The following is a 12,859-nucleotide window of genomic DNA, read 5'->3' as shown; positions in this document are numbered from 1 at the left end:
AAGGATGGACACAGGGTTTCTTCACCACGATAACGCTCCAGAGCACCGTTCAAAGGTTTGCTCAGACACTTTGGCCAACACTGGACTAGAACTGCTAGATCACCTTACGTACAGTCCAGATCTCGCTCCCTGTGGCTTCAAGCTGTTCTCCCATGTGAGGATCAGACTGAAAGGAAGGAGTTTTACAAGCGATGACATCCTACTAAGGGCTTAGGACGTTGAGTGTGCCCAGATCTCTGCCGAAAGATGACAGAGTTTCTCCTACGACTGGTTTCGAAGAATGGATACATTACACATGTGTGGTGGGAAGTACTTTGAAAAAGTATAAGGTCGTATTGCAAAACTTTCCTAGTGCCCTTTGCATATACGAGACGAACCTCTGTAAATATCGTTTTGCAATTACAGAGTTTCTACAGATATCAGTTTTATTTTCCGGGCTTTTTTTGCCAGCCTCCTCTTCCAGTCGAACATAAGCACCCCGGACAAAAATTAGTCACCCCGCTTGGTACTTACGTTAATACCGTGTAGCGCCGCCCCTGGCCTGGATGCGGTCGGGAAGGGAGTTTACAAGGGTCTACAAGGCCATCACATCCAGTTGAACCCACTCACGGAGGATAAGATCACGCAATTCCACCAAACGTCGGGGATGCTGATGTCGACGTTTCACCCACTATTCCAACTGGTCCCACAGATGCTCAATTGAATTGAGGTCCGGCGATTTTGCGGGGCATTCGAGGTGTGGTAGGGTACCTGAGTGTTCCTCAAACCAGTCACATATGGGTCCAGCTCTGTGAACCCTGCTGTTGTCGTCTTGAAAAATGGGAGTGTCTATAGGAAAGTAATCGCGAAGAAAGTGACTGAAGGGCAACACCTGCTCGTCCAGGATGAATGCTCGTGCTGATTCATGTTCGTGGACACTTCAATGAGTGAGCCCACCCCATAGTATGAAAAAACACCCCCAGAACATGACAGACCCACCCCTGGCCCGCGCCTGACCTTCCACACACTGCGGGTGAAATGCTTCATGTGCCGTCGGTAGACACGACGCCGGGCGTCATTCGAATACAGGCAAAATCGTGATTCGTCAGACCATATGACACGGCGCCAGTCTGCTACTGCCCATGTTTGATGATTATTGGCCCAATGCAGACGAGCAACTTTATGTGCATGTAGTTCCTGTTGCAATGTTCTCTCGCTGACAGGTTGGACTGGGCCTGCATTCATAGACTACAATAATTCCTGGCGGGTTTGGAAGCGATTTCGATTCACAAGCCTGGCAACCCATCTTCGGGCCCGATCTGTGAGAATCTTTTTCCGACCACAGTTCTGGCGTCGTGTTTCATGGCCACGTGTGTTACACCACTGCTTGTAGACACGTTGAACAGTCCGCCGCGAAACACCAACAAATCGGGCAACTTCCATCACTGTGTGGCCATGGGCACGGTCAAACACGATTGTCCTTTTTTGCCACTCAGTCACGTCCGCGCTCTTCCCCATCTTGCCGCACGCACACCACTTCGATCGGTTCTGTGTTACTCCATAGTAATGCCCTCTGATCGCCTCGAGGCAGTGTAGGCACGTTTGGCCATGTGGTTCGACCAATACGCCATCTGTACCTGTTTGCCGACTCAGCCTTGCTCTTGCGCGGGGGTGACTTAATTTTTTGTCCGGGGTGCTTACTTTGCGTTTGTGTTTTACTACATCCTCTTCTAGCCAACCATACCTCGTGACTTATGTTCCATCTTTGCAGGTTATTTTAAAATATTACAATTTAATGTTTAATTACAGAGTACGAAATACATAAACCTTCCTACAAATATTATATTGTAATATTCTTATTTCAATTTATCATTGCTTTAACTGCATCTGATTTGTGGACTATAACAGTATACGTATACCATGTATACTACACGGAATTACAACTGACTGTTAAGTTGCATATTAACAACTCGACTCATACAAACTACTTACAAAATTAAGAACACCTAAAAGTTTAACTGCTACGTCTAGTTTTCCTTTCTCTCTATTTTTTTTTTTTTTTTGTTTTTTGTTTTTGTTTTTGTTTGTTTCGATTCTTGCATACTTTAATGACAATGTCTAATGTCAAGGAAATATTCTTTATGAAACTTGATACACATGCACATGAAGAAATTTTACTTATACTTAATTTTCTTTCGGAGTTCTTGTAATTCATTTTTAATGCCCAATTGCATGGAGTCTTCTGCTTCTAGTCGTCTTTGTTTCTTTTTCTCTCCAAGTCGTTTTAACTCAGATTCTAATTTTCTCTTTTCCATATCTTTAGTTTCTTCTTCTTCTTGTAATTTACGATTAATCTCTTAAGTGTTTCTGGTATCTTCGCCGCGCTCCTCATACACAGTACATGTTTTTCTATCAATTTCTATTTGTCTAATTCTACCTACTTCATGGATAACATCAAACGTGTTGCTCGCACACTAGTATTTGTTTAAGCATGTTCTTTACTAAAATTACTTTGTTAGAACAACCACTTCCAGGATAGCACTACCACGGATAAAATAAAGCACATTTTCATTACTTCCCACGGTTACTTGAACAGTATTTAACACTTAGCGCAGAAAGAAAACTTACATAGAAATCTAACCCCTTTCTCTTCTAGTGAAATCGAAATCATCTTTCAATTCACTTTTATTTGCAGTACCAAGGGGGGTTTTCTTTGCTTTTCTGCAAGGCTCTGGACCTCCCTAGCTACCGTATTGCCTTAGTTTCTTTCTTTAGACCGGTTTGGCCCTAGGGTTGTCAATGGTACTCACTTTCTGAGCTTGAGTCAATCACCGGGACTTACGGTTTAGGTGAATATATATATATATATATATATATATATATATATATATATATATATATATATATATATATATATATATATATATATATGGATTTTCTATCTACTAGCAGCTTGCTGAACCCTATTTTCAATTTCTTTATTCGTAAGATTGTATATGTTTGGTAAATTTCCTTGACTACTTACATGTTTTCCTGACTCTCCCTGTCTTTACAGGTTTGCAGAAACCCTGATTTGTTGGGATAATGTCAATAAATTTACTTACCATATCTTTAGTACATAAATACAACTTTTAGAATTCTGTCTAAAACCTACACATGAGATATATATGAAAGAGCGTAATATACGCGCATAGGCAATAAGATTTTTGGCAAGGAAAATTAAGGAATACAATTTTCGTTATTAATTTAAACTGTATTAAAGATAACATTTAATAAAAGCATGCACAATACAATGTTTCATATTTAGCATTGCTGCACAATTTCTATTTTCCAAATAACCAAATATGTGCATACCATTTTGTAATACAGCGTAATGATATACTTTTCTTCGCAATGAAAATCTGACCATGGCAAGTGAACCAAATGAAGAAATGCACAATTTCGTAGAATAATTTTTCAATATTCAGGCAATATCTAAGTCATCCTTCACATAATTATTCAAGTCTTATCTATAAACCCTGAATTAATCTACCTAACGTTCCTCCTACAGTATTAAGTAATCGAAAATCCAGCCTGCATTAAAAATCCAGCACACTTGCCACGGTTAAGATTTTCATGCGTATACCAATATGCTTCACAAAATAGAATTTAGAAAAAAAATTACTCAGCAAGTTGATACATCATAGATAACCTAAAAAGTTTACTTCACTTACTACACAATGTGATCTTTTCTATTCTTTTTTGAGCAAATGATAAAATGGAGATATGCCGCACATAAAAGGGAAGTACAAAGCAAGCATTCCAATATGAAGATTCACCTTCTTCTGATGATCTATATACACGAAACGCATTTCATTAACTTCCTCAAAATATTTACAGAATTCACATAAAAATTTGGAACACGTAAGTTTTCTAACATGGTAGAAAATGCATCAGCAGAACTAACTGAACAGTTCAACTCCAAATTTAACACATCAATCACGTCACTGCCACAATAAACTGTAGGAGAGAAAGAAAAAAATTAGTGGAAACATGAAACTATAAATACAATATTACATATTACTTTTTGTTTTATTATATTTACATTGAAATATATATTTATTCCGAGAGTTCTCAATTGTGTGCAATAGGCAGCAAATGAACGTATCCTTCCCACACGCGTTCTTTCATCAATCACTTCATTTGATTTAAGTAAAGAAAACTTGACTTACCCAAATAAATAAATAAATAAATAAATAAATAAAAATGCGTCTTATTTTATTTTGATGTTATTATAGTTTATATCCGATTTCTAAAAATGCAAAACTCAAAATGTGTTCCCGAAATTTATAATCTGCAAGTCTCAAAGTTGGACATGGCAATATTGACTCAAATAGCAGTTTAAAAAAAAAAAAATCATAGCAGTTATTATACAGGGTGATTCTTTTAAAACTCACGGATTTCATTTGGGTCTAGAATTTCTAACTAAATTCCGATTTTCATGTGGTTTGTGGCAAATGATCAAGGAAGGATGAAAGATTTATGGGATTATGCTTACTTGTTTAAATTCATCCGGAGTAATATTGAGTACACCTCAAGAAAAACAGCAAATTTTCGCGAGTGTACATTACAAACGAATGAGGTTTTGGATTTTTTAAGCGAAATTACAGAACACAAATTAAGTGTTAGTGAGAAAACAAATTAAGATTTAATGGTAACGTCCATAAATCACATGTTATATAGCTATGGCCAGTTTCTTGCAACAAACGACGGAGAGATTTCTTGGACCTAAAAAGTCAATAACTGACATCTTCCACAACACCTGCCTACTGGTTCCGATGCTTCTCTGTCTCGGTCAGAATTGATACTGTTTCTTCTAATTTACTCACTAGCGACCATATTACGTTCCTGCCTGGGGCAGAATATGGGCAAGTTTATTTCTAAATGTCGTTTGTGTAGCAACAACAGCTTCCGTTTTCCAACTTTCAACGATAAACTCATGTTGCTCCGAAGAGTACATTATTCTCACTGCGTCCTGATCATACTCACACAGTAGCACAAAACTGTACAGCACAATTCCCAATACAACGGCCCCGTTTGCTGTTTCTTATTGACCTTGGTGAAGTTGCCATCTACCGAAGATAACTCAAATCTCTATACCGCACCGCATCTCATTCCATTTGAAAGATACACTGGCGAATATTTGCTGGTTTTCTTGAGGTGTGGCTGATATTACCCCGGCTGAATTTAAACCAGTAAGTATACTTCCAAAAATCTTCCATCCTTCCTTGATCATTTGCCACAAACCCAGTGTTTGCCCAAGTGGGCCCAGCCCGAAAAAAAAAAACGGTGTCTTTTTCGGGTTGGACCCACCTGAAAAAACCCACTTAAAAACCCGCCTGGGTTTTTGAGCTTTTTGTTAGTATATTATTGGTACAACTACGGTGATCACATTGAAAGTGATTTTTAACAGATTTTTGGACTTTCCTTGGGCGAATTAAATGCTTTCACGTTAAGGTATATAACAGCATTCAACATAAGACCTTTATAAAGTTCTGAATGAATAATAATAATAATAATACTCAAATATTTTAGCTTGAGATAACTGTACAGCAAATTAATGTATGGATTGTGCTTATTGCCTATTTGAAGTAAAATATGCAATTTTATATTTTAATTTCCGTGAATCATGTGCTCGCTGACTCGGCGACGCCGAGGGACGTTATACATCATACGTTTGACGGGTTTAAGGTCTTAGGTGCCGGTACTACCAGCAAATATGTAAATACATTAGTAAAACTATTAGTATTATTTCTTATCTTTGATGGTAACACAAGTATTCTTCAGTAAAATTTGGTTTTCAAACAACAACAGTTTAGTTCAGTCATTTGTCGCTACTCTTCAAATAAGCATTCTGTAGAATCAATACCAGCAATAGCGTAAAAATTCTTGTCAAATTTAAGAAGCTTAATGCTTGGAGTTTCAAACACTACGTAACACATACTAGTTCAAATGCTGAATTCAAACTTCCGTACTAGTGGAAGTTTCGATGTGTAGTAAAGAAAGCTGCATTTTTGGGAAAAAACACGTTGTGAACGAAGTGCGCGGTAAATTCCCATAATTGAACTCACAAACCATCGGTAGTGAACATTTCAACAATAAAGCTATTTATTTTACGCTGGAAGATATTTAATTTCATATAATATATTTTGAAACATTTATTTTATAAAACTTGAATTATATCCTTGTTTTAAATTAATAGTAGCTGAACTTACGCTCTCTACACAGCGCATCATTCACATATGAGCAGGAATCTTGTCATTCCTCACAACATCTGCACATGTCCCTTTACAGAAACAAGTGAAAGATGTCTTGATAAAAATCAGCAAGGGGGCCATAAAGGGGAGATTTTTTCGATTATTTTTTCAATATCTCACACCGTTTGCCAGATTGAGCCTACTTGCGGTTGGAATTTCTAATTCATGTATGATCAGTGTTTTCTTTATTCTTGCATGCAGTATGTAATAAGCAAATACATTACATACATAATTAATTATGTCAGTGATATATGGTGTTCATTGGGCACAACACTCCAAACAATGAAGAATGGTTAACCTTCGTTTTTCACTATCATTTGGCAATGAGTGAATTTTGTGGTGGACAAACACCGTGTGTGTGGGTTTCTTCGTGGTTCTCCCGTTTCCTCCCACTTTCTTCATTTCACCATTTCTCATCATCACCGTCTCCTTTAGCCTAGCCTTTATAACCGTGGAACGTAAAACTCAAATATTTCATTTGCCCATGAAACAAACGCCCGAGATATGCAACCCCTGCATACAACTATGTTGTGTTAGAATGTATAACTCATAGGATATGATGCTTTACTTTCTTTAAAATTTCAAAACTTCCAGTGTATTCATGAAAAAATGTAGTAAAGAAATAACGGTCACGTTTTTTTAAAAAAATATTTAATTAGAACTGGACAATCGACACAAAATTTGGAATCAATCAGCGAAAACGGCACGTTTCTAGCACTTGTGATTTCGAGATCTCATTGTCGAAAGGATTAGAGACAAAGATATGAACCTATCATTTTAATATATGGATACTTGGTATTCATATTTGGCGAACGTCACTGATTCTCCTAGGATGACTCGATCTACATTTGTGCGTTTATCTGCCTGTACAACACACACACACACACTACAGGGTACAACTTTCGGACTCTTAAGTTTAAATTTTCAGCGTACAAGCACGAGATACTCTAAATTTCCTGATTAGATTTTGGTGGCATACCAACGTAAAATTTCAAAATGGTGATCACTTTTCTCAAAATACCGGGTATCCACGCTACAAAGCGCAACTTTCAATCTTTTTAAGTTGAAATTTTTAGAGTAGAAGCACGAGACATTCTAAACTAGCTGTATATATTTTGGCGGCGATCCAAGATAAAATTTCAAAATGCCTGCCATTTTCGAAACAGCGGTTATCCACACTACTGTGTGCAATTTTCCGACATGTAAGTTGAAATTCTGAGGGTAGAAGCACAAAACTTTCTAAGTTTGCTGTACAGATTTTCTTAGCGGTCCAATGTAAAATTTCGAAATGGCGGCCGTTTTTTTCAAAACAGCAGTAAAATTGTTGCAAGTTGTGGCAATGACAATCTTGAAATATAAATCACATTTTAATACTTTTACTCCAAAGACATTGAAATATTTTGAAAAATCCCAATTAAACCCGAAAAAAAACATATGGGCCCTGGTGGGTTGGTTTTATCAGAAAAACCCGGGTTTTTCTACACCCTCCACAAACCGCATGAAAATCGGACTTCAATTAGAAATTCTAAACCCAAATGAAATCCGTGTTTTTTTTTGTTTTTTTTTTTTTTAATCATCCTGTATAAGAGGAGGAAAACAACATACTCAACTTCAACTGTTCATGAAAAATAGTTCACACGTTTAGTAGTTAGTATTCTTAGCCAGCAACTGTAATGATGATAATACACGAATTTGAAATGTGAGACGCATTCATCAACAGAAATTTTTTACCAACCGAAGAGAGTGGAAGTTTCCATTGAAATTGTATTAGGATTAAAATAAGACGCATGTTTGGAAAGTACAATTTCATTACTTAACAGCATACGTCAGTTACGTACTTTTAATATATCACTGGATTATACTTATCGGTAGCTTATTAAGTATTACATCGCGAATTTTCATTGAACTAATTGTTCTAAAATTACAGGTGATGAAGTTTGTATAGGTTGGTTACATTATTTTGCTGACGATCAAGACTACAATCCAAGACCTCAGAACGTGATTTATAGCTTTACTGAATTGTATTGCATAACATTTTCGGAATATTTTTGGTCAGTATTTACTCTATTACTTATCGTTCAGAAATGTGTAAGATATCCCCAAAATTACACCACTTACGCAAATTCAGTTAATGAATGTAACATTCTAATTATCAGCGAAGTGGTAAGCTTTTTTGTTTGTTACATAATCCTCGAGCTTCAACTATTTACCTATATTCTGACATTACAAAGACACTTGACTATTCTATGGTCTGCAGGTATGATTTTTTTGCTTTAAAAATGTACTACAAATACTTTTAAATTATTTCGTTTCCGCCCAGTACAAAGCTAATAGAAGTAAGCTTAAATATGTAGTGTGTTCAATTTAAAAGTGTTCTAACAGTAGCACGTAATTCTGTAGTTTCCATCACTTTGATAACACTGAAAGATGGTGAAGAAGAGAAATGCAGCTGGGACCAATGTTTGAGTCTGTCGTGCGCCACTCATTGTGAACAGGTGCTGTATTGTGCCAGAATTCTTTCTGGTTGCGGTTGAATTGTTGAGGAAACGATGAGGGTCAATGTTGAAAAACGTGAGTTTTAGTGAAACATTATCTGAAGATAGACTCTTATATGTTCAGTGTCGTGCAAATTTATGTTGTTGGATGGAGCAAGACGGAAAACTTCTCATATGACGCATTTCATTGTGTCTTTTTTTCTTTTTTTTTTCTTTCTTTTATCATTTCTACAGGACTGTGGCCTACAAGATTTCTTCTAGTGGGAGTATTTCATAGACAGTGCAGATTTCTTCTAGAGGGAGTATTTTATAGACAGTGTTTAAAAACAATCTACACACCATTCAAGAGTTCAAGACAAATATACAGACCATTCGAAGAGTTCAACTCAGACAGTCTGTGATACAAAACTTCGGACTCTACAAATGATAGTTACGAATATGGTGAAACGTGTGAACGCAAGAATTCAGACGGAAGGGCGTCATTTCCAACATATTCTGTACTTAAGTACGTAAATAAATATTTAAACATTTCCCACCATGGCACAGTGGGGGATTTCATTGATCTAAAGGAACTTTATTCAATTTTTGTGACTACGCAATATAGCAACGAATATCTGCGATGTAGGTACCTAATATGCCGTTGGTATGAAATTGCCGGGAATTCGGGTGATGGTCGCGTGTAACGGTTGCAAATATGGTCTGGAGTGAAGCAACAAAATGGGCTCTCGCAGAGCCTGTGACAGGTACGCTTTGTGTTAGCAGTTCATTTGACTTATGTCCTGCTATGCTTACACTAGTGATCAATGCAGTGCTGAAATATTATTGAGGGTGTCCAAAGGGAAGATGGAGCATTTAAACTTTGCATTGCATTGTAGGGTTCCTGGAGGGAAAAGAGTGTGTGTGAACGTGTAGAAAAATCTTGTATGTGAATTACAAACAAGGCTTTAAGTGAATGTTCTGTGGTGTTCAGCCTGCAGATTACGTTCACCTGAAAGCTTATTGAGGTTAGAAGTGAAAACAATCAAGAAAACTTGCGCAAGAACGTGAACACGTGGTTTGAAAATGGCTGCCGTGTTTACGTGGCGTGTGAGAACAACATGCGTCAACAAAGCGGTTGGAAGCTTTAACGAATTACATAATGGAAGGAACCGAGGTAGCAGAACTGACCACTAGTTCTCGAGCAAGAATAAGAAAATGTATTTATGATATACAGGTTAAATGGGACAAAACCAATCGGCATCAGGAGAGGTTTCGAGAAGACAACGCAGCATGGTTGGAAAATGAAGTGGACTTCAAGATAGCGCCTGTTCCGCCAACGGATACTTCTCTTGAAAATAAATGAGGTAGACCGAAGTAAGTATTTGCACAATGTACCTCAAAAGTGTAAAGTAGAAAAGTAAAGAACTTCTGGAATAAACCAGCAACGAGGAACTGTCGAAAGCTACTGAATTAAAACTACAGAGGGCAGCACAATGCGGCTCGGCAGCAATCGTCAATGAGCTTTGTTGTTCTTACTCCACAAGGAGTACGAAAATCAAGAAATCTCGAAGCGCTGCACTTCAAGTTCCGGCGAAATTATCAGAAGATGAAGCTTTGGCGTTGCTAGTTGATGGGAATCTTTCGAAAAATCAGTATAATGTCGTGTGTGATCAGGCAGAAAAGCAGGATGTAAAATGTATCCATCCTATGATAAGGTTAGAAATGCATTGACACACCGGTGAAATCCCTACTTGATCATGCCGTAAGAAGACTGGGTAAAACACAAGCAGATGTATTTCGAACTTTGTTCGATGTAGCATTGTCGATGCAACATTAACATTGTTGTGAAGTGGGGCTGTGATGGTGCACAAGAAAACATGTATCGAAAAACCTTTTTAGATGAGCATTCAACTGTCGAGAGCTTGTTTAATGTATCTATGGTCTCTATTTAACTTACATTGTCATTAACAATCGTAACTGTGTCATTTGGCAAAGTCCCGCTTCATCCTCTACCCGATATTGTCACCTTATAAATTTTGTGTTTGTAAAAGAAACGGTTGAGGTTCTACAAAACGAAGTCCAGAAAGTAGAAGACCAGATCGAGAAACTCACTCCAACCATAATAACTGTAGGTGACAAGGAGTTTACCGTTGCCTAAGATGATTTTATATGTCATTGATGGAAAAGTTTGTAATTCTGTATCCTCATGTGTGTCTACGCAAACGTGCTATTTATATGGAGGAAAACCGAGAGAGATGAATAATCTTGGTATTCTTTCTTATAAAACTGTAGATCCGAACTTTTTGACTCTCTCCGCTTCATTCTTGGAAACATTTTATGGAATGCATTATCCACATTGCCTACCGACTAGATATTAAAGCATTGCAGGTACAAGGCAAAGAAAATCGGATGAAAACGGAAGAAAAAAAGAAACGTGTCAAAGCAAAATTACGTAGGGAGCTCGAACTATTGGTAGATAAGCCGAAACAACAAACAGGAAACACCAATGATTGCACTACAGTCCACAAGTCTTTGCGGAATGCTGGAAAATCTTCCGAAATAACTGGAGTAAATGTCGATTAATTAAACGATTTCACATTATTTTAGAATGCTTAAATTGTGGTTTTCCGATTGATACAAACACATTTGGTGAGTACGCTCGTTGCACTTTGGAACTATTTGCGAGAGTATTCTTGGTATCATATGTCCGTAAACATACACAAAGTCCTACTTCACGGGAGAAACATTATTGCCGCGAGTATTCTACCGATAGCAGAGCTTTCCTAAGAAGCACAGGAGGCTCGAAATAAGGACAATAAGAAATATAGGGAACTCTTTACAAGAAAATCATTCAGGGTTAATACCAACACGGATTTAATTCATAGATTGCTGATCACCTCTGCTCCATATATTGCTAGTAAGCGTTCCTGCCAAGACCAAACGTTGAGACATAATGTCCGAGGTTGCTAAAATCATATTGTGTGAATGATTCCTCTGATCATTCCGAACACAACAGTGATTCAGGCTAATGAAAATATTTTTCCCATTTTTTGTTTGTACTCGCTGACTCTTGTTTATTGACCAGACTACCTCGTATAATACTCATTATAACTGAACGTTTACTTCGATATAATAAGCTGATCACATCAATCCTATTAGTTTCCTTTCACCAATTGTGTGCAATCGTGTTTACCTTTCTCACACATATGTTACTTCTTTGGTACATAATACACACACAACTTCTTTATCAAAGAAATCGCATATTTCGATCGAATAGAAGTTAAAACCTGCCAGAGGCAAATGTGCATCACACACTGAATAAAATTCCCTTAGATCGATGAAATCTCCCACTGTGCATGGGGTTTCTTTTAAATTGAACACCTTATCTACACATATGCCTAGTTACGAAGCGTACACAGCTGGCCATCATATTGTTTATTTCCATTTAGTTCCGAATTTCTTTGTTCCATCGTAAATAAATTACAGCAAATAAGGGAACGTTCCATCACACACCACTAACACTACCTTCCGTTGTAACCGAGAGCTATCTACAAACTCTGGTGCCTACACTGGACACGAAATTTTAAGATTGAACGATCTCTCTTAAAAATACATGTGAAACGTTTATACTTAACAATTCGGACCTACAGTCTTGAGAGAACTAAATAGCAACAAACCAACACATTTTCAGGGTGCCCACTCTCTTTTCCAAAAAATATTTTCAGAACATTTCTAGGACGTTTCCAGGACAAATCACCAATTTTCCAGGACTTCGACACAGGAAGGTATAACAGGATTGCAACTACTGTAGGTTCAAAACTCACAACAGTGAAATGAAAAGTACAGTAGCTTATGCAGTGAATATTAATGAAAGTACAGTATTAATACATAATTAAATACACAAAGCGAAGCGTAATGTGGTGCTTTCTTTTTGAGGCCTCCCAACTCCCCTTATAGCCACCCGATCCACCTACATCCAGCACATGTATTTTCATTCTTTCTATATGACATTTTAATTGTGGACGAACAAATTTACAAACAACAAAAATCTATTTTTCGTACATGGCATCTTCATTGCGTGACAGTATAACAGATATAATAAGGGGGAAA

At 37.3% G+C, this 12,859-nt stretch overlaps 1 protein-coding gene across 1 annotated transcript in view; it reads right to left on the bottom strand.

Moving 5' to 3' along the window:
- Positions 1-3,211: 3,211 nt before the first annotated feature.
- Positions 3,212-12,859, bottom strand: part of LOC145671169 (mitochondrial import receptor subunit TOM7 homolog) — a 46,112-nt gene continuing 36,464 nt past the window's right edge. The window contains exon 3 of the mRNA XM_081740008.1: positions 3,212-3,978. Within this exon, the coding sequence (XP_081596134.1) occupies positions 3,963-3,978 (16 nt within the window). The 3' untranslated portion in view covers positions 3,212-3,962. The remainder of the gene's footprint in view (positions 3,979-12,859) is intronic.

The sequence above is a fragment of the Thermobia domestica genome, chromosome 15, assembly GCF_964235325.1.
Source record: "Thermobia domestica chromosome 15, izTheDome1.hap1.1, whole genome shotgun sequence".
Lineage (NCBI taxonomy): Eukaryota > Metazoa > Arthropoda > Insecta > Zygentoma > Lepismatidae > Thermobia > Thermobia domestica.
This window is presented reverse-complemented; position numbering and strand designations above follow the sequence as displayed.